At 32.0% G+C, this 23,432-nt stretch overlaps 2 protein-coding genes across 4 annotated transcripts; both read right to left on the bottom strand.

Moving 5' to 3' along the window:
- Positions 1 to 2,944: 2,944 nt before the first annotated feature.
- On the bottom strand, positions 2,945 to 9,179 carry LOC116005203 (vacuolar fusion protein MON1 homolog). Its single transcript, XM_031245461.1, has 14 exons — positions 8,466 to 9,179; positions 7,910 to 7,989; positions 7,648 to 7,719; positions 7,499 to 7,538; positions 6,980 to 7,081; positions 6,665 to 6,786; positions 5,581 to 5,713; positions 5,345 to 5,436; positions 4,635 to 4,716; positions 4,372 to 4,436; positions 3,841 to 4,143; positions 3,665 to 3,756; positions 3,465 to 3,529; positions 2,945 to 3,298 (listed from the first exon to the last, which is right to left on the bottom strand). Exons 1-14 carry the CDS (start codon positions 9,048 to 9,050, stop codon positions 3,203 to 3,205), a joined length of 1,929 nt encoding a protein of 642 aa, XP_031101321.1. The 5' UTR covers positions 9,051 to 9,179; the 3' UTR covers positions 2,945 to 3,202.
- A 4,103-nt stretch (positions 9,180 to 13,282) lies between these two features.
- Positions 13,283 to 15,365, bottom strand: LOC116005078 (NRR repressor homolog 1-like). 3 transcript variants are annotated; one of them, XM_031245311.1, is made up of 2 exons: positions 14,840 to 15,365; positions 13,283 to 13,299 (listed from the first exon to the last, which is right to left on the bottom strand). In XM_031245311.1, exon 1 carries the CDS (start codon positions 15,213 to 15,215, stop codon positions 14,844 to 14,846), a length of 372 nt encoding a protein of 123 aa, XP_031101171.1. In that variant the 5' UTR covers positions 15,216 to 15,365; the 3' UTR covers positions 13,283 to 13,299; positions 14,840 to 14,843. The 3 variants fall into 3 exon arrangements, with proteins under 3 accessions (XP_031101171.1, XP_031101169.1, XP_031101170.1); XM_031245309.1 differs by lacking the exon at positions 13,283 to 13,299 and adding an exon at positions 13,489 to 13,813; XM_031245310.1 differs by lacking the exon at positions 13,283 to 13,299 and adding an exon at positions 13,489 to 13,806.
- Between the last annotated feature and the right edge of the window lie 8,067 nt (positions 15,366 to 23,432).

Genomic DNA, 23,432 nt, shown 5'->3' with positions numbered 1-23,432 from the left:
ATATATATATTTGGGAATTAGAAACTCGAGTGTGCATATTGAGTATCATGTTATGTGCAACATAAGGACATGCTTATATGCACACAACATAATGCCGCATATGCAAATGCGAGTTTTTAATTCCTCAATTAATTTTATCATAGATCTGATTTTTTTTAATGCATCAAATTCGTTCTCAAGACTCATGGGAGGGTGGTTCTCATATGATCATTAATGAGAAGTGTGGTTCTCATTTATTTATTTATATGTTGGGGCGGGTCAAGGGTGGGGTAGTGGGGTCAGTTGCCCCTCTCCCCCATCCACCCTTGTTTCTTGTGTGTGTATATTAAATGTTTACATAAAAGTAAGTAGTATAGATATAAATTAATAGAAGATGATTTAATTAATTAGATGGTCGAGTACCTTTATGATTTAGTATAGGTTAAGAGGTTAAATCTATTGTACAATAAATATTTAAGAATACTCCTTAAAATATACTTAAGATCTAATTCATTAGTTTCTTTTCAAAAAAAAAAAAGAAAAAAGAATACTCCTTAAAATATATAATGATTGATTGGCTAAGAAGAAGGCTGTTGATTGTTGTGTCAAAGGTTGGTTTAAGTCCCCAATAGAAAGCATCCCTTTTCATGTAGTGTGTTTTAGTGCTATTATGTGTAAATAGTTTATTCTTTACGGAGTATTATTTAAAGCTTAAAGTTATAGGTTTAATTTCTTCTGGGAATGTATATAAAGTTTTTTGTTTGAGTTGATAAGTTTGAATAATTTAGACTAATTTATTTCTTTGAAGTGTTCTGTTGATTAAGATCACAAAATAAATTTTACACTAGTATAAGTGTAACTACTACTCGATGATATATATTGTGTAAGTTCCACTCTTGTGTAATGGCCTACGAATCACACAAGAGGGTAAATCACACTAAGAAAACTTTGTATGATGAACTTGACTGAGAGGATGTTCGTAAAAATAAAATTTGTAATCCAAATATGAGAAGTTTTCCCTTTTATGTTGATGCTATTAGGGCATGCAAACCTCTAAAATGCTAGTGGAATAAGGCAAAGTATGATTTTGCTAAGCTGTAGAGGCACCAAGCTAAGAAGGAAACATGTGGATATATTAGGAAGGTATAATCTCTTTTTCTTATAGAGTAAGTAAATTAGGAATGACATAATTGTTGCCTCATAAAGAAACAATTGATGGGCAATCCAGTTAAGTTGGTCATGTTGTTAACTTGATAATCACAATGTTTCAAGTTTGACTCTCAGTGACCTATCGTTTTTGTTTGAGCTGATTAACTAGAATAACTTAAATTGATTTACCTCATTGTGATATTTGCCGATTAAAGTTACAAGGCGGGGGTTTGCACCTTCAAATATTGATTGCGGCTCTACTTCATATGAAGGAAAGCAATTGACATTAAGAATTGAAGAAGTCTAGTTAAGAATTTAAGATACATCAACTATTTCATTTTCATTTTGCTTTATACCAACAATAATCTGTCTAAATAATTTGTGTATACAATTATTTAGTACCTATTTATTTAAATATGATATAACACATTATTATTATTATTATTATTATTATTATTATTATTATTATTATTACCTAGGTGTGATTAAAAATAAAATATGTGATTGTTTACATAATTTTTACAATACGATATTACAATAAATTACAAGATTTTTTTTTTGAAAACCCAATAAATTACAAGATTGTTTTCATATATTATGTTATTGTCAATTATATTAGAGTATAAAAAATTCAATTAAATTTCTTTTGTAATATATTATATATTTTTCAGAGGAGAACAATTTGATTCCCTTTACTTATATGCGTAATTTATTGAATTAAACTTGGAAAAAAAAAATTGGAAAAGATTTTGGGTTTACGCGGTAGGAATTCTTACACGTCATACCACTTTAAATGCTGATTTTCTTCCACCGAAAATTCTTGCAAGCGAAGTGATATTTTCTTCCTTTTGTTTCATTTGTCCCACTTTTCTTTTCGATCTATCTCTTGATATAAAAGATAGTTAACAATGGCAAATAAGGCAAGACTCAAGTCCAAAATACATAATTTATATATTGAACATTCAGTATGTAAATTGTGTTTTTAGACTCGGATCCACATTGCAAGGTGGACCCGGGTCTATGGTATAATTTTTCATTGCGACAAATTATGCTATGGACCCAGGTCCACCTTACAAGGTGAACACATGTCCACGTTCACAATTTAAAAATTCTTGTTCACAATTTTAGAACTCTATATTTACAAATTTAAATCTCAATATACAAAATTACATTACTCAATATTCACAATTTTGTTATATAGATTCAAAAATTATATTATACTATTGAATATAGAGTTCTAAAATTGTGAACATAAAATTCTAAAATTGTAAACATAGTGTTTTGTAATTGTGAATATAAAATTCAAAAATTGTGAGTATAGAATTCAAAAATGGTAAACATAAGAGTTCTAAAATTATGAACATAGAGTACTAAAATTGTGAACATAGACCAGGATCCATGGCATAACAACCGGACCGCTACCGCCACCACCACAAGGTAAATTATACTGTAAATTACTGATAAATATTCATTTTTAGTATAGTGAAGATTCATTTTTAATTTACTAAAAATTCATTTTTAGTATATACCTAAAAATGAATCTCCAGCCCACTACTAAAACAGAACCTTTTAAAAATGAACATTCAGTGTATTAAATCAACCTTAAAGGTTCAAGTGGTATATATAATGATTAGCCACAAAAACGGCAAAAAGTCACACATTATCAAAGAACTATTTTTGTGCTTTGATAAGAGACTCAGATCCCAGATATCTATCCACACTAAACTTCAACTAATATGGAGCCTAGCATTACCAAACAATTTTATTTATAAAAAAAAAAATCAAGAAAGAGGCTGTCATAGCTGATAATAGGCTCTTTGATGAAAGGTATAGAGTTGTTTATAGAGGAGTGTAAAGTATCCAACTTTTCTGAATTGGAATATATATAGCTGATACATGTAAATTAAGATCCCTAGAGTTATATTAAACTGAATAACTCCAAAATTTAGACAGTACAATTCCCATGATAAGGAGGTTAATATAAACTATGGTGCCTATCAAAAAGTAAGGCAGAAATTTATTTGAGAAAAAAAAAAATGTTACAATGCTCGTAGAAACATATGTTTTGGGTGAATTACCATGAAAAAGGGCTAGCGCCCAGCAAGAAAATTTCATTCTCTACATCCTTCACCCATTGACAGATGCGGTTGCAAATCTTTATTGCCAAAGCCTGCAAGGCACGACAGATTTTTAGTTCAGTAAGGTTAATCACATGTGGGAAGTATATTCATCTGCAGGCTTCTAGCATTCAATGTCCCAAGTAGGTGGCGTTAATAGATTCAAATGTGAAGACATTAAAATAGCGAGAACAAGAGCAAGAGGCATCTTGGACAAACCTTGTCTGCAAGAGGATCAAATGCCGCATAAAGCTCAAAATCCGGTGTAACCCAACAGAGAAGAACTGTGCCACAAAATGTAGAAGTCACTTCCATAAAAAGGTAAGATAGGCTTCATATATGATTGAGAATATCTCGGCCATGAAATAGTGAAATGCTCATATTAAACATGCTGAAGAAAAAGGCTGCAATAACAATACCATAGTTCTGGTCCCTTCTAAACTGAGTTCTGTGAGGCCCAATTTCTTTGTCATGCATTGATGTGTAAAGCTTTTGGTAAGCTCTATACAATCTGCATATAGGAAGAAAAAAGTCCAATGGTGATGAGACAGGAAAAGTAACTTTCAGGCAATACAGATTGAATTTGCATTTTCACCTTTTCTGCTGTTTAGCGGTGTTTATTGGTGACGAAAATTCTGAGGACACATACTGGTCAAGAAAAATACTCCGATACATGAAATGCCAAAGCCCAGCAGGACCTCCAGTACCGAAAAATGCGTCCCTAATATTTTCTGTGTGTCCTGTTGTTGGTCTTGGCTGACCCAGATGAGGGGATACAGATCCAGAGCGAACACCAGGATCAACAGGCAAATCCTCAACACGCATGCCACCATCTACCATGGATCTTTGAACTTCATTTAGTACATTGGACTTCAAAAGTACCTGTTCAATACGAATCCTGAAAGATACACGAATTTTAAAAATGGAAAGGAGGAAAGTGGGGAAGAACTTTTCTAATGAAGAAAGTTATAACTTAGCATGCCAAGTCTTTCAGGAAAATGACAGTTATCATATAGCCCTCATATATACCATTGTTGAAACATATGGAATGAAAAAGATAAGTTACATAGTTGTCTGCTTTCCACAATGTAACAATAACCACAACAACAATGATGGTGATAAATACCTGCAGTCTTTCAGATGAAAAAAGGCATCTGAATTTGTAGTAAGCAACATTATGTATGTTTGAACCTGTCAACACAACTACACTATATCATTTCCCAACTAATAAAAGATTGATAATGGCAGATATGCAAACCATATCGTCAAAATCCAGCAAAGGAACCTTCAAGTATTGACATTCACTTCAAAATGCACTTGAAAGTTCTAATAAATTATCCAATTTTTTTTTAAACCAAAAAAAAAAAATCTAAATATTAGCCAACTTACATCAAGATAATGCACATATGAATATAAAAATGCCATGGGATTGTATCTTGGCAGGCAAATTGGTGAAAAACATTCAGATGTTCTGCATGAAGAGAAAGAGGTATTAAGCATTAAGGCCTTCAACCAATTCCACATTACACAGACAGATTAGAGCAAATCAGCAACTCAAAAAGGAGGAAAATGAAAGGTAGTTTCACAATAAAGAAAGATATGACTTCATATTTTATTAAGCTAACAAAATGTCTAAGAGGTGCTCATGATAAGATGTTCCTCAACCAAGAATCAACAAAAGAATTGTATAAGAACACCTGCTGTTTCTAGTTGATGCCGGAAGACAGAACCTGACACAGATCTTAGATTGTCTATGAGACAACTGAGCAATCCATTTAATGGAGACACTCAATACAATCAAGAGTACAGAGTACTATTAAGATGACCAGTCACACACTGGATCCGAATAAATGAGCTTGGCAAGATTGCCCAAGAATACATGAGGAAGTGCATTTTGATGCAATAGTGCAATTAGATTACCAATATTACCAAGCAATGTGTTTTTTGTTGAATGATATGTTCATAGTTCTAAATAGACAAGCAAACAAATCTAGCAATTCAGTATTCATAGAGACCCTGCATATTCATATGCCAAATAATGTCCTTGATAAGCAGAGTGAATATTAAGACAGGATTGAAAAAGTTAAAAAAGAACTTGCCTAAATGATTCAGAAGACATGACAAAGTTGGAGAGTAATAGCATATCATCCGCGTGCAGTGAAGCTTTTTGTGCACCAACAAGACTAATGACCTAGATTCAAAATTTTCAATTTAGGATGCTCCAAAAAATTAATATCATAATGGCATGATTGTTGCAACTAGAAAATAGTATTTTTTAAGTAAAACAGAAAAGACTAGAAAAAAGACGGAGTAAATTAGATTAGCATAATAAGACCTTGTGTTTACACATTAATATGGCAAACAAGACCCCAGAATCCGCAATATCTTGCAATATTGCACCAGCAGCTTGCCTTGTTGCATAAGCAAGTGGGAGACATGTATACGCGTGAAGAAAGGTTGCAGGGTTCCTAATTTTAAAGCACAGAAGTAATATCAAGATTAATCTCTTGAAATATGGTCATGCATAACAATGGACAATGAAAAACATCATTATTCCTATATACATACACACACACACACGCACATATATATAAACATTATGTGTCAATCCAGGTTATGTCATTTATTTTTGTCATATTTATTGGACAAAACTACCCTTGCACAATTATAACTCCATTTATTGGGGCAGCTCCATAAAGGAAATGTAAATTTTGGTGGGATAAATGTGCTGGGCCCACTGGCTTCACATGCCCCAATACGGGCTCATAATTTTCCCTATTTTCCTTTCTAAATTTATTTCTACTAATACTCTTAATAGAGAGGCAACCCAAAAACTTGTTCCTGCAGTTAGCTTGGCCAAGATGATATTGTCCCACTTTGCTTATTTTAGTATTTTACTTGCATGAGGAAACATCACACAAATCTTTCATGCCTGGTAGGGTGCTCCTAAGTTTACTAGGTTCCATAACAAATTCCTTTTGAACTTCTTTTATTGCAGGAAAACTGTGGAAACACTGAATAATGCTGATTATGAACAGAACCATTACCCTCACGTCCAATGTCACATTCATAATCAAGCATGTGCTTCAGGAGGTAACCAACAGAAGGTCTACCTAGCTAATCAAGTAAAGGTTTAGCCTCACACTTTGAGTCATTTAATCAATTTTCAGATCAGGTCAAAGCACTTCATAAAGTGGATTTGAATCTCTCATGATTGTAAGGGATCACTCCTATAAATGTCCCCCTATAAAACTCTAATAAAATAACAAAGGGTGAGGCCAGCCCTATTCACCACACCTCACTGTGAAGAACTTGCCAGTTATATATATAAACTCTTTTGAAAGAAGACTGAAAAAAGATTATCCTTGTAATATTTTTGCATGAAATAAGTGCTAGGAAAAGGAAATTGAGAAACCAACCAATTGAAGGAATGAATCAGAGAAGAGAAAACAACATCTGTTCCTCCCAGTAATGGCGTCATATCAAATTTTGGATTCTTCTCAAAACATCTATTCACGGATTTTGTAAGAATAAGAATCATCTGCATATATGCATAACTACTGTAAGAGGAATACATCTATGACAAGATATTTTAGTATCTAACAAGCTTAGGCAGAAAAACTGGCAAACAAATGACACAATCATCTAATGATACAGGGAAACACAAAAATACCGATATATGTGTCAAATAAAGAAATATCTATTTTCCGTGCATGTCAGGGAAAATAAGTTACCTGACCATAGAGCAGCTCCAGTTGTCCCCTTAGTGACTCATAAGGCTCCTCTGTACAGCTTATGCAAACTAAGTAAATAGGTCCTTTAACAAGAAAAGCCACCTGAAAGAAACCTTAATGCTTTCAAAAACTGAATAACTGTGACACGTGATACTAATGATTAGTGTAATCTTCTACATGGCACATTAGTTTTCCAATGTTTCATAGGAAAAAAAAAAAAAAAAAAAAAAAAAAANAAAAAAAAAAAAAAAAAAAAAAAAGAGGCTAAGTATACTAATAAGAAACTATTTGCAATGAATATGTTCTGTACTAAACTAGAAAACAGCCAATATACATGAAATTCCCTGTCAAGTGTCAACTAACCTTCTCATGGTTTAATCTGCTTGCTTATGTAGGTCAAGATTGAATTTTGTTATAAACTAACATTAAGAAGTCAATTATTGAGCCCAAGCTGCTGGAAGTGTTGTATAAGAGAAGGGAAGATGCAAGTTCTGAAGAGAAAAGAGATATAAAACTGACCTGGTGTTTCCCTGCTCTAATCAATTTAACTCTGTCACCTCTGAAGGACAAAAAAAAATCTATCAGGCTTCAGCTAAATTCCCAGGATTCCAACTCACTAATGATAGTTTGGCTTATGGGTGGTAAGGAAACAATCAAAAGCAATTTACCCATTTTCTACAAAGGAGATGATGGCTTGCAAAGTGGCAGAGAATCCAGCTAACTTGTGTTCATCTCCATATCTTTAAATTACAAATGACAAAAGTAAGACAACTCTTAGACATGGAAAAAACTGGAAAAAAAAATTTTTTTGAATACATAAACAGAAATAAATACTTTGTAAACCAGGGCAAAACCCATGTCATTAATGAAGGGAATAATTAATTAAACACCACAGTAGAATTCTGAAATCTCAATGACATAGATACATACCTAGAATATATTGGTTTTCCCGAATGACTCAAAATAAAAAAGTGCTTCTTCCTTTTTCTCCAAGAAAGTGAAGCATCATCCTGTACTTCGTTATTCAAATAAACAAGAGATGATGACAAACAAGAATATCAACCCCTTCTGCAACACAAGGAGAATACCTACAGCAATGTTTTTCTTTTTCTTTGTGTTCTGTAAACAAATTTACTAACAAAAACTATTATTTGTATGTGAAATCAAAAAAAAAAAAAAAAAAAACCTCTGTTCATATTTCAAAATCAAGATTCAACAGAAGCATATATTAAAAGCTAATTCAAGCCTTTAGTCATGCTCATTCTGCATTCTGCATTGCATGTGCCAATAGGACAGCATTGATGAGTTTTACAAAGAAAAGAGCCAAATTTTTATTACAATGTTGAAAAAAAAAAAAAAAAAAAACAGCTTTAATTACTAAATTAAATCCATGGCTTCAGTTCAACACAAGCATAAACGAAGGTATACACGGGGCATCTTGAAAAAGAACCGGTTTGCAAAAGTATACAACTGTCTCAGAACCTACCTCATCACCATGGCGTTTTCCTGGAGCCCACTGCAAATTAGACTCGGAAACTCCATCACCGGAGTCATCATTACCGACTTCGCAAATCTCATCCCCAATTCCAGAGCCCCTGCTACTGGACACACTACTCCCCCTCTCGCCCGCATAAGCACTGCTACTTGGACTCGGCAACGCATCCGTTTCATCCACCTCGGAATTGCTCCTCCAAATCAACGTACTGCTCCCAGCTCTCGATGAGCTAGCTTCGTCCAGAAAATTCCCAAAATTCGGCTCCTCCTCCTCCTCCTCACCACCAGCCTCTTCAATTTCCTCGTGAAACGATCCGTTTCTAAGCTCATTCAACTGCGACGCTCCAGGGGGATCAAAATCGAGCTCCGCCTCGGACTCGGTCTCGGGGTAAGACATTGAAATGGAAGCTAGTTGATTCTCTATAGCATCCAGAGACTGATCGATTGAATTGGGGGAAGGGTTAGGGTTGGGGTTGGGGTCGTGATTCCGATCATTGTCGGATGATGCAGCAGCCGGCGGCGGCGGCGGCGGCGACGACGACGACGACGACGAAGAGGAATTCGAATCGGAGAGCATTGCGAGAAGATACTGTTTTATGGCTTCTTCTTCACTCTCCCCACAGTCGTCCTCTGCTACGTTTTCAACTTTTCGAACCTGGCCAAGTTCGACACTGCCCTCTGACACCGTGACTGGTAGGTGGACGACCCGCTTCGACCCGGGTTTAGGTTTACTACCCATCAGTACTACTTCCTAATTCATTATTCTATGGACCACGGTTCATCTGTGCGGACTAAAAAGAAAAAATATATTATTTATGTACATAAAGTATATTATTCGAAATACATATTTAGTAAATAAATAATGTAATTTGTATTAAAAAAAGTATATTATTTTATTGAATGTACATTCAATACACAAATAATACTTTTTTTTTATGATTCACGCCGCTATGTGAAAGTGTGGAACATGGTTCACATAAAAAATTTGCCCTACTTCCTCTGACAAATTATACCGTGGACCAGAGTTTACTTTACATTGTAGACCCTGATCCAAAAATTACCTCCAAATTTTGTATCCGTAGTTGACACTTTTGTACCTGTAGTTAACAATTTATATATCTCTAACTATTATATTATGAGTGAGCAATTATCAAGTTATTACTTTTTTTTTTGAAAAATCAAGTTATTACTTTACATATACATAAACTGTTAACTATCAAATGTGTTAATTAAATGTACAAAATTTTTATATAGATTCACAATGCAATATAAACTTAGGTCCATTGTATAACAATTGACTTCCTCCAACATACCTAAATTGACCCGATTCCGATGAAATTTTAGTTGTTGATATCGGGCCTGTTTACAAAATATTCAGTTTCAAGGCCCGTTGTATATTAATCACTTTTCTTTGGACTGTGAGATCCAGGCCTAAATACTAAAACCTTAGAATTGGTCAAATTGAAAATTTTTGAATAAACAAAGGGCAAGGAGGGAATGCATTTTTCATACCATGGAGCAAGGTTCATATTGCATTGTGGACCTATACAAAAATAAATTATGTGAATTGAAAGTACATAATATGTTAACTACAGACACATTATATGTTAACTGCATATTATGTGCGTGATTAAGGGTCTTTTTGGTTAACAATCGCATAGTTGGGGATGAAATTGAACAAGTTTAGAAATTGAAGATTAAAGCGGTGAAATTCTACTAGGCAATCTTATGTACAATATCTAATATTGCTCATATAGTGAGTGTCACAAACAGATACCAGCCAAATCTAGGTGAAGAACACTAGAAGGCCATTGAAAATATCCTCAAGTAATGAAGAACTAATGATTTAACCTTAGCCTATGGATGAGTATTAAACATTAATGGGGTACACATATTTCAATTTTCAATGAAACCCACTTACCCACATATCTAATTTGTGTTCACATGCAATGATATGGTGCGATTAGTTGGAAGAGTTATAAATAGGAAACAACTACAAATTCAACTATCAAAGCTTGTTGCATCAAATTCTACAAAGAAAGTAGTTTGGATTAAGAAGTTTATTATTGAACTTGAGTTGTTCCAACTGTTAAGTTTCCAATACATTTGTATTGTGAAAACAATAGGCTATTTCAGAATCCAAGCATCCAAGGAGCCAAGGTCACACTAGAAGTTCAAACACATTGCAAAATTATCATCTCATAAGAGAGATAATCGGAAGAAAAGATGTTACTACGCATAAAATAGTTTAAACGGATAATCTAACAGATCCGTTTACTAAACCACTTAACTAGAAGCAATTGAATTCCTGGAGAACTCGGGTTCGATTCAACAAGTGACGATTTCCCCTCGGCCAGCTCCCGTGCCTCCTGAAAAAAAGAAGCAGTTGAATTGCCCTGGGCATTAGATACCATGTAGATTGATTATAGTGTAGGTGAGAGTTTGTTAGGTATGTATACCCTAAGAGCCAACATTTAATTTTTTTGATATTGTAATTTTGTCACAATTAATAATTAATATAATAAATAATTATTTTTACTTATTTTATTATGACTCAATTAGCATGCATTTGATATTAGTATGTATAATTTTCATAATTATTCATTCTTAAGAATTAAGAATATGAGTAACGAATAATTAATTAACAATTATTGTAAAAGTGTTCCTAGTCATAGAAATTACATTTGGGCATTAGAATTCTTATTAGACTAGCACATCGTCCAACAAATTATATGGTGAGTCTCATGTCATTTTGTATGGGATATAGAGAATGGACATGTGTATACTTATTAGAGAACAAGTTATTGAACAATTACTAATTACAACATAATATATGTTAATCACCTAATGGGGTAGCTCAATTGACGAGTGAGTTCTCTCTTTGTGGGAAAGAATTTTAGGACAATCAGGGTTCGATATTTATCTGTAGTGTAAAATGACTAATTTATTTAACGGCATCAGTGACTTAATGGGGTAAAGAGATAAAGAAAGGGTAATTTTTTTAAAAAAGTTACGATTATCCAAGAAAATGATTATAATGTATAAGTTAACACTATAACTAATTACGTAAATATATTTTCTTCTTCTACCAAATGCTGCCACTAAACTACAGAGCTAAGTCTCATGCCACAAATACATTTTCTAGCGCTATTACAACCTTACTATTATTAGTTTTTATATAATTTATATGACTTATAATTCATAATTAACTCATAAGGGTTTCAAAATCTAACGTGATGTTGAAATGGCTTTGATTATAACCATCTTCTAGAAGCAAATGTAACCATTTTCAATGTTTTGTTGAAAATCAATTGTTGAAATTATCAACTCAATTATGTCAAAGAAACTCATAAGGTGTGGATGAGTCAGCGTAATCTCTTTCATATTACTAGAGATCTCGATTTAAACTCTATGAATGTAATTACTTGCTTAAAATTTACGAGAGAAGTTCTACTCGACACGAATATGATTAGTCTCGATTTTTTCACTCTCTCTAATAAGATAAATTTCACTTTTTATTTCACAACTATTGTTATATTGTCACATTTAGTCTCTCTATTTTATTGATATTGTCTTATTTGATCTTCTATTACAATTTTCATTAAATTAATATTAAATTTTAAGACAATTTAATAATTTTGCTATATATTAATATATTCTTCCCCATCCAATAATTAGTGGAAGGAGGAAAAAAGATTATCCTGTTCTGATAAAATGATGATAGTAGTTGTTGCGCACCATGTGAAGCCTAAGATGCATTATAAGACAGTGATAAGAGTCAAATATATGAAGTCAATTGCACAATAATATAATAACGGTTCCATGTATAACACTGGCCCCTACATTATATTACCATCATGGATTTTCATTTTTCAATGAACACTGCCAAATAATATAATATGAAAATCAATAAATCATATTTAGAATAAGAGTCGAATAAACATTTAAACTATATAAAGATAATAATTAAATCATGAAATTATAAAAAAAATTTCTAATTATACACCTGAATACACAAAAATTACAATTAATTAAATAATTTTGACTTGTAAATATCATGCAATATTGACATTAAATCAGTAAAAAAAAAAAAAAAGACTTCTTTATTTTTGCCAGCAATATAATGAAAGCTATGATGCTTCAAAAAGTTTATTGCCTCTTTAAATTGTGTCTTCTTCCAACTTTGAAAGAAAATGAAATGAAAGCTGCACTATTAATGAAGGAAACTAGCTAGTTTTTTTTTTTTTTTTAATTTCAAAAAAAATCACATCTGATGTAGCAAATACAGGCAAAATGATATAGCAAATACCGGTAGTATGAACTACGGAATACAGACTAAAGTCGGCGCAAGCCCAAGTCCTTAGCTTTGTCAGCTGGCTGATTTAAGTGTTGGGCTTGGGCTACGTGACAATGAGTCAGAGGTCTCCGAGCTCCTTTATAGCCTATAGAAACATTCAAAAGATCCCCTACCTCACAATAAATGCAGTATTTATAGTCGAGGTTGGAAACAAGTTCCTACCATCTGACTTGCTAAGCACGTGGAACGCATGCACAGGTTGAGGTCGGGGCGCTTGGAGAATCGTACGCGTGTTCTTAGGTGTTCCCCTAAGCACGGAGTGCAGTCGCTAGAACCTAAGTCTAAAGGCCGATCCCGAGATTAATAAGTCGTCGGGTTGGTCAGGAAGATACTAGAATCTGCTCAAGAGTCAAGCACGTAAGCTCAGTATCTAAGATGATCGGGAAATGTTTAAGTGCGGTCGGTAGTGATCGATGAGGCCATGTCACGTGCTAAGGACTCGATATCGACCTCCGTACGTACATTGACCCTGAAGAATAATCCCCATCAACATCTATTATATTATATTTTATGATGTAGTGTGAGTGTTTGATCAACAAACATGCTCATCACAAGATTGTAAAATATTTGTCAAATTGATAAATAATGAGCTAGCTATTTGTCTTATTATATATTTATGATATATCAAAATACATATATAGCTAATAAAACAAAACAATAACAACTACTAGAACTTGATCATAAAAGATTAAAGTGATACACAACTAACATCCAACATTGTAAATGATTTGGTGGATGACTCAAAACCTTAGAAGTGACCCCATATTCATCACCCTACTATCCTCAAAATTACTAAGTGAGCATCACATTTATTCACTAATAATGTACGAAAAATTCGACCAACCTCATCTTGATTCAACTTCTTATTATCTTATATAGTTACGTAGGAGTGTAACTATTTTCAAAGATTAGTTACATAGGAGTGTGACTTCCCCTAATGCACCTCCACTCCAAAACATGACTTTCGCTAATACGCCTGCACTCTAAAACATGACGAGCTAGATGAGTATCTAATCAAAACAATAGTTATATTTTTTCTGGCAAGTATAAAACAATAGTTATATTTTTTTGGCAAGTATAAAACAATAGTTATATCATGGCCTAGGGTGCAAGTCTAACACATTTCTATTTTTTCTACTTAATTTTTTTCAACATAAATTTATTTTTATCTCTTTTTTTTTTTGTACAAACAAAATTATTATATGAAAAATGTATTATTAAAATGTTCTAATTGATATCTTTTAAATGACACACACAAATAGAAAGAACATTATGGATATACTACACATCAAAGTGAATGGAAATAGATTTGATGTATCAACAATTTACTGTTTATGTTCATTAATTAAAGCTTAGATTTATGATTGTATAGATAAAATATTATAAACATAGTGCATGATGATTGTTATTAAACATGATGAACATTTAGTGCAATGTTTATTTACATTAAACTTTATTTTTCATGAATATATAGAAGAAATGTTATAATCCTACTACATAGTGAATAAAAATAGTTATGATATACATGCAATTTAATGTTTTTGTACATTTAAATTTATGTTTATGGAGATATAAAACAATAATTTTTTTTAATCTATATCACGAACATTGAAGATTTGTATGCTTTGTGTTTGGATTGAGCTTTTTTGTGTTCAGAAATGTATAATATGGTGTTAAATTTTGAAGCTAGATTGACTCAATTTACTTCTCAATGGCACAAAAAGCGAGTTCATGGGTCTAAGATATACTCATGCGGTTGTTACAGTGTAGTATCTGTTCATATCTACTTTCTCAATCACAAAGAGTCAATATCGCATTCACTAAGACAAAAAACTCACCCCTCTTATGTGAAGTGCAATCGGTGCCACTAGACCATAAGGTCTTTGGCACCAACGGCAAGTTAAAAATAAATAAAGTTAATGATCATTTATTAAAAATAATGATTCCAAAAGTAAAAAAAAAAAAAAAAAAAATTACAGGTGGAATTAGTAAGTGAAATTGGGTAATACCCGTTTAAACGGGCTTTTTGTCGTCTGTTGGTTGGCAATCCGGTTCAGTGTTAAGATCCAAACCCGTATTCACTACCGTCTCCGGCGCCTCCGCTATCTCCTCAAAATCTTCTCGTCGGAAAGATGGATTCCACGGCCTAACCGCCATCTCCGCCGTCGCTTTCCGCCCACCGCCGCCACTCTCGCCGTTAACTTTCCCGAAATACTTCACAGCCACTTGTATCCTCCGCAGGATGGCAAAGAACTCCTCCACCTCCTCCTCTTCCGCCGCCACCGGATTATTGGTCTTCCCGTCGTTTTCCGGCGCCGGCGCCGCCCTGGCCTTCTTGCCGGGAACTTCAACGTCATTCAAACGCTTCCTCTTCTCCACCCCCATTTGTGTTGGAATTTGCAGAAATTAAGAAAATGGAAAACGTCGGTCTAATTTGCAGAAAGTTAAAATGGAAAACGTCTCCGTATAGTATTATTGTTACCGACAAGAACGTGGAATATAAGTGCGGGAAATGAGTTCGCAGCTTCGCGTGTTCGCGGTTGTTAAGTGGGTGTCGTTTTGTGTTGGCGTAAAGGGCTGTTATATAGTGGCGGGTTCTGGAATCACACGCTAGCTTGCGTCATAGAATGACGCCGACTGGGTACGTACGGCTGACGTCATATTCATGATTCTTAATTTAATTGCTTAAAAAAAAAAAAAAGAGTAGCACCTTGCTTGATGTCAACAAGGCGCTTGAAGCTACTGGGAATAGGTCAAACTTTAATAATTATATTGAAAAATGTAATTTTAATCAAAAATAAAATATTTGTTACTTATAAAAGAAAATGTAATACATTTACATTTTTTATCAAATGTATTACAGTTTTTTCCTTACAAGTAACAAAAATTTTATTCATAATTAATATTTGCATTCTTTCAATATAAGTATTACATTTTCATATTGACCTGACTCGTCTCGAATTGATTCGTGAGGCGGTCTCAAGGAGTCTTCATCATTTCTAATCAATTTTTTATTTTTTTTCTTCAGTAGGAATCGAACTCTAACCTTGTCATTGGAGCAAAACTTCCCAGGGACCCTTAAAACGTTGAGCTAAGCCTGGCAGGACAAAAAAAAATATTTTCATTTGATTTACGAGAAGTAAACAATCATCACTCAAAAGTGTGTTATGATGGCAGCATGGTTCATAGGAGTCATATTGTTAATCGGAATATTCCCTGATATTTTAAAAAAAAAAAAAAAAAAAAAAAAAAAGAAAAGAAGGTGCACTATAAGTGAAATTCAATTTTCTATAACTGACCAACTCAAACCAAGAAAACCAATAGATAACTTCATAAAAAATCAAATTTAGAACCTTGCCGGTTAATTACCGAGCTAATCGCCAGACTAACTTTACTACTTTACTAGGAGTTGCTGAAAAAAAAAATGATTGGGATCTCTGACTCTGATCTATATGCATGATCAATCTGTGAACTCCCAGCAGAATAATTCATTTTCACAAGTGTGATTGGGCATAACATCACCATATGAGACTGATGAGATGTATGCATTTTTTGGCCGGGAACCTCACATTCTTTCTGCAAGTCCAGGAAGAAAGAAATTCGAACTATTGGAGATTTTTTTTTTCTTTTCATTCTTACCTTATTTTTAAAGAGTTGTATTATAGGATTGCTGATATATTAAATAATGATGATTAGTTATTAGGCCAGGGGGGATTGATTTTCTTTTCGAACAAGCCAACCTAGGAAGATATGTCGGCTGGTGAGAATCTTGCAATTTTTACCTTCATATTTTCTGAGGAATCACATACTTTTTGTGTGTTTTTACGTTTTGAAAAACAATAAACTTGTATTATACATGTTAACCTAAAATTTGGCATAATAATAATACTTATGAAAATTTCAACTCGTATTACCGATGGAAATTCATGATACAGTCTTATAAGAGATTTTATTATAATCATAAGGTATATCTTAATAGAGAAAATTTCATTTTAGTCATCTACTATTGTTCGGCATTGCGACAATTAGTCATACTATTTTAATTGTCATATTACACCATTTACTTTCATTTGTTTGCCAAAAGTAGTCCTACTCTTAAAATTTTTGTTATTTTATTATTTAATAAATACGACTAACATGTTATATATATATATATATATATATATATATATATATATATATATATATATATATATATATATATTAAATATAAAAGTACAAAATACAAATTAAAAGTAAAATAAATATTATTGTTATTAGGATCTAGGATTATCTCTAAACATTTTAAATTTGCCCTTGTTAACTAATAAGCAACATGGAAATAATTGATTTGACAAATAAATAGTAAACATGACAAGTAAAATCGACAGAGTACAAAATCAATCATTTGCGGAATGCATAATACTATTATATTTAATATAGTTAATTTTCATTTTTTAAAGGAATATGATATTTTCCCCTAGTATCTCCCCCCCCCCCCCCCCCCCCCCNCCCCCCCCCCCCCCCCCCAAAAAAAATGATGTTGCTTAAAATTATTGGTAATCATGAAAAAATGCCATGTAAGGACGGTAAAAAAAATATACTTATTTAAAAAAAAAAACAAAAAACAAAAAACTTAAGTGATCTCAACTTCGTCGAACTAATCCTAAGTCCACAGGATCCCACCTTTAGAGCCACTGTGGTCTGTGAAGATAAAACGTGAGCCGCGCAATCAACCCACTGATCAAAATTATCAAGCAAATCTCTCTTCGCCAATATTAATTTTGATAAACTATAAATAAAAAAAAAAAGTGGGTTTTTTAGGATTCTGATTTTTGAAAGTTAAGAATGTTTGGTTTGTGAAATAGATCAAAATTGGAATAGGATTCCTAATAATGGAATAATTCCTTTCTTTGTTTAGAATATTCATGAGAATAACATTATTGGTATTAAAAATAACTCATTAGTTTAAAAATTTGTGTAAGACCGTCTCACAGTCTCAATCCGTGAGACCGTCTCACAGTCTCAATCCGTGAGACCGGCTAATAGTCTCAATCCGTGAGACGGGTTGAATTTTTTTATTAATAAGGTCAAAGATCTGATCTGTTAATCAAAGACCCGACCCGTTTCACAGATTGAGATCCGTGAGAGATCTCACACAAGTGTTACACAATTAAAAAAAAAAAAAAAAGCCAANTCACACAAGTGTTACACAATTAAAAAAAAAAAAAAAAGCCAAGACTTTAGGATGTGTTTGTGAGAGATCAAAGCAATTGATAGTTAAGTGATGATTTGAAAAACTATTTTTTAAAAAAAAAATAGTTGGAGCAATTAGTGTGATCAATGTACAATTTTACTCGTAAAAATTTTAATTGGACCGGAAAAGATATAGTAGAAGCGCTATGATTACAATTGGTTCAATCATTCCAATAACACAATAATAATTATTATTATTACCATAACAATTTTAATTTAGTCACTCTCACTTTGACATTAATGTGACAATTCAAGTACCTAATGTCCTATTACATACATCACAAGTAATGAATTGAAGAAAAAGAAAAAATTGTGGGGTACGATTGGGGACCGGAGGATTAATTTTCCTTCAAAATGGATGTTCGTTTATGAGAAATTATTTTGTGGACACGGATCCACATTACAAGGTAAACTTGAGTCTAAAATACATAATTTAGATACTGAATATTTATAATTTATATAATAAATATTTGCAACTATATGTTCACAATTTATATACTGAATGTTCATAATTTAAATTATGATCATTCAGTATGTAAATTGTGATGGATCTACATTACAAGGTAAACTCGAGTCCATAGTATAACTATTATTCTTTAGAATTTTACAAGACATCAAATCCCATATCTTTATGAGATTAGGACACTTTCGCTTTATAAATAATTTACTTTTGTCACATATTTACTTGCTCTTTTTACCCTATGACTGGGTCAACCTAAAACCTTTGGACCAAGTCTTCCACTGCACCAAAATCAAATTTGCGTTCGTTTAAAGTTTATCACAAAATAATGCGTGTTTAGCGTTGTTAATTTATCCATACATATTTCGTCTAAACTACTGTAAAGTTTTTCTAATGACCACTTGCTTAAAGTGGTGACCTTTTTCGCGCGGATAGTTAATCCGCGTCCGCCCATATAACTGATTATCTCATACGCCGTTGGTCGCTTGTACAAAGTGGTGACCCTGTTTGAGAAGACGGTTAACTTGGGCTTGCCTGTCAATTTACGTTGATTAAGGCTGAAAATGAAAAAAATGCAGTGATATTTTTGTAGTACATCCGCGGATAGTACTCACGATCTATAACAATGCATTCACGTATGTGCCAAGAATGCATTATCAAGCATTCTCAAATGCATCATTGTAATTATAGAAATGCGACCATATTTTTTCCTTAACTTCCCGCCCTTGATCAACCCAAATAATTGGAGGAGATTAGTTCACACTTTTTACATGGGAGTATGGGACATGTATTCTCACTTAAAACTTGTCCTTGTATATATACAAATACATATAAATAAATCAAAATAATAAAAAAATAGTTATATTTTTGTTAAAAAGTATTACACGTCTCACATCATGAATTGAAAATGTTGTCTATATGGACAGCTCAGTTGATCACATGGATAAAGTTATAAAAGAAATACCAGAGATTGAGTTTCATCAGCGACAGTATGGGAGCGACCTTCTAAAGTGAGAGAACTTTTTGTGTGCAATAAACAAAGATCTAATCCTTGTGTTCAGCTGAATTATCATGATTTACATCTTCTCATTATATGCTCTGTCGAGTCGAGACGTGGGGTGGGTGCAGAGTGGGACATTCTAAACCGCGTAAAACGTACTTTCTCCACCATTGAAATACATTGCGTGCACATGCATGTTATTGCGGTTTTACCTATGCAGGGAACAACGACAAATCCTTTGGTAACATGCACGATCGTCGTGTTACACCAAATAATTTTTTGTTGCTCGCCACTCAACCCAACTGCAACGTGCTTCTATATATAATTCTGCTCTTTAATTTAGTACTCATCAACTTTTCTAATCACTTCTCACAAGTCTCGTCTTTATCATGCACATTATTCAACATATATATTTGGTCCGCCAGACTTTACGCGTATAGTGGCCACAACATACAAAAACCCCCCAATCTCGCACCGTCCCAAACATATCCAATAAGTTGGCGGCAAGTTAGGTTGATCTGTTCTACCTACCTGTAATTGCTTCTTAAAACACACTCTCTCTCTTCCCGTAAAAGTTGAATACCCAGCCCCCTTAATGCTCCGGTCCAACAGAACATCTGAGATTCTGAGAGATTACTCTCACACTGTTGTTGGTGAGACTTGATCTCTGATTTTTCTTTGCAAACTTCACGTCTGTGATTAACTGAGCTGTCTATATGGACAACTGTTTCTTAAAACTTTAACTGGGTACTTAGTTGCAAAGAGAGAATTAAGAAGATAAATAGTTGTAATTTCATTAGAGAGAAATAGTGAGAGAATAAAGTAATAAATTAGAATAAAAGTACACAACTTAATTAAGCATAATAAAATGTTAAAGTTTTTAAAATGATTACATCCAAAAAAAATATCATAGAACAATAATTTTATTTTAAAGGTATCTTTTTTAGGTTAGAAAATAGAAGGTTAATTTTGTCTCAATGGTATTATTTTTTTCTTCTCAACCAATGGGGAATTATTTTTATATTTTTTGCTTGGAAAGAAAATCAGATTGGCATTATGAGATTTTATGTGAGATTTTTTTAATTCTATATTTACCAATATCCCAAGTCAAAATTAAAGATTTCAAAATCGATGTTTCGAATTCTAAACTCAAATCAAATAAATTTAAATTTTTTGAATTCAACTTCGAAGCAAATAAACAATAAAATTATAAAATCTATAATATTAAATTATTAAATCAAATAGAACATTTTAATTCTATTTAATTAGAATAAATACAACATATTTACTTTGAATTATTTTTTTTATTTTTAATAGAATATATTTTCATTTTATTTGAATTTTGTTGCCATTATTTTGAGCATAATTCATTCATTAGTAAATTTTAGCTCATTTTTTTATATTTTGTGTATAAATCAATGCCATTATTTTTTAGTATAATTCATGCACAAACTTATTATTTATTACTCATTGCTATATACAGCATATATTATTATTATTTAATCTCATAAAAAATGAGAGCAATTTCAAATTTCAAAGAAAATATTTGCTTGAGATAAGCCGAAAAAAACTTCTGTATATGCATGTGTGCGTAGATTTTTTTAAAAACTTCAAGTTTAAATCGAACTATTTATAAAAAGTCTTTTTAATGCTTAAATATTATGATATTATTTCATTTACAAATTTTAAACTACTGAATATCTTATTTAAATTTAAGTACCTTGTGGAACAAATCTTAATGAAAAATATTAAATTGGTTGTCGATTTGGTTGCAATAATATCTCAATTTAATTGAATTAATTTTTAATGAATTATAAATAAAATCTTCATTTCATTGTTGGATTAAAGATTATAAAGCATATACGTTAAAAAAAAATTAATTTTATATCAAATCATGGTTATATAATCACTTTTTAGTGCATGCATTATCACTAACTATAAATTACGATCGATCAAACATTAATTCAAAACCAACCTAAACATTATTTATATGTTTTCTAATAATATATACTATGTAACAAGTAATGAGGAGACGATCAGTTGTTCGGGTGAGTCATGTATTTCTATTGTAAAAAAAAAAATTAAAAAAATAAAAATAAAATGATGAAATTATTTTATAGCTAAGACTTTTTGCTAGGTGCCATGATATTCATGAATTATAGGTGTGAGAAGATCTATCTCTTCCCCTTCGACAAACTTTAGTGGATGATACTATGATAGCATGGAGCCATGGGCATGACATGGCCTTGATGTTCTCTTGTTTTATGAGTAGAAGGCTATTTAATAAGTCTTGTATAAAATTGTTTGATATGATAATATAGGTATAATTAATGGACTAAAATTGTAATTCTTCCTTTTTCTAATAATAAAACAAGTAATGAGAAGACAATGAATTATTTGGGTGGGTCATGTATTTCTATAATTGTAGAAAAAAAAAAAACAACACTGTTTAATTATTTTCAAGCTAAGACTTTCTGCTAGGCGCCAACGTGCTCGTGAATTATGTGTGTGAGAAGGTCTATCTCTTTCCCTTCAACAAATATTAGTGGATGATAGCATGAGCATGACTTGGCCTTGACGTGCTCCTATTTTATTAGTAGAAGGTCGTTAAAATATGTAATACGTTTTAATTAAAATCTTGTACTTTTTATTGATCTAGAGAAACATATTGCATTTTAATTAAATACTTAAATAGTATTGCATGACTCACATGAAACAGTCTTGCATAATACCTATTCAAGAATCAAGATTGTTTACCCAGGCCAGATGCTTAGCTTTGTCATGATGATGGTAACAATAACAACAACAACAATAATAATAATAATATTTACTCAAAAATAATAATAATAATAATGTTATTATTATTTCTATTATTATTATTATTATTATTATTATTATTGATTTCCATTATTATTATTAACAAAGAGCGTTTGCGAGAATAAAACTCGTGATATTGAGATATTAGAATCATACTCCATTCACTCGACAAATACTTTCAGGACAACATTTACTTACTTTTAACTCTAAATTGTATTAGTATAATGAAGCCAAATTCTATATATATAAAATCTCTTTTCCAATTGTAAATGTTAATTTCCTTGCGTTTGAGTATGAAAAGACAAGTCTAATTGATTTGTTTCATGGACTGTACGTGTATTTTAAATTTTCAAAAACATCAATTACTATGTTTGAAAATTTGTAAATAGTGTCATTAAAAGATAAAAAGTTAGAAGAAAAACAAGAAAAGGTTTATTGAAAAGGTTCAAACATTTTTTTTTTGGTCGAATCACAAGTTTTCTCAATCAGATACGTTAAAAATTTACACGCCAAGATTAATCATGTTCATGTCGAGTAAAATTTTAAAAATGACAAAACACTCCCTCATAGGTTGTAAAATAACTATACTCTCAAAATTCGAAGCTAAACCTTTGATTCAAACTATATATTTCCATTTTTTCCATTTTATAGGGATAATTATTAACATAAATATGTAAGAAATAGATAAAATTAGAAATAAGACAAATAAAATGAAAATATAGGTAGTAACATAAGAGGAATGTGGAATATTGTAGGAAGAACATTAGCCATCGTTGACAAAAAGTTGACAATACAGTAAGAATCTCTCCACGCGTTTTCTTTTTAAACCTTCTTTTTGTCATTTTTCTCCAACTTCCACTTGCAAAAAAGCTATGGAGGAGAGGCCATGTTTGGAATTTGGCAAATTAAATTTGGGCAACGAAAAGACACCAAATTTATCATTGTGTTACCAATTTTCCACACATTGCATGAGTGCATTTCTAATTAATTCAATTACTTTATACCTCAATTAATTTTATATTGAATGATGTTGTTTTCATCTTCTAATTTTATCTCATATGATAAATTTTTTACGTAGTAATTAATTTTT

The sequence above is a fragment of the Ipomoea triloba genome, chromosome 14 (assembly GCF_003576645.1).
Source record: "Ipomoea triloba cultivar NCNSP0323 chromosome 14, ASM357664v1".
NCBI classification, from domain to species: domain Eukaryota; kingdom Viridiplantae; phylum Streptophyta; class Magnoliopsida; order Solanales; family Convolvulaceae; genus Ipomoea; species Ipomoea triloba.
Note: the sequence above shows the minus strand (reverse complement) of the source record. Positions and strands in the feature narration are given on the sequence as shown.

What these genes read in the sequence shown, in the direction of transcription:
- LOC116005203 (XM_031245461.1), bottom strand. Translation starts at nt 9,050, where the DNA reads ATGCTCTCCGATTCGAATTCCTCTTCGTCGTCGTCGTCGTCGTCGCCG. An exon ending in TATTAATGTGTAAACACAAG is followed by an intron (nt 5,437 to 5,580) that starts GTCTTATTATGC and finishes TTTTGAATCTAG; the next exon opens with GTCATTAGTCTTGTTGGTGC. An exon ending in CATATGTGCATTATCTTGAT is followed by an intron (nt 4,437 to 4,634) that starts GTAAGTTGGCTA and finishes TTGTGTTGACAG; the next exon opens with GTTCAAACATACATAATGTT.
- LOC116005078 (XM_031245311.1), bottom strand. Translation starts at nt 15,215, where the DNA reads ATGGGGGTGGAGAAGAGGAAGCGTTTGAATGACGTTGAAGTTCCCGGC.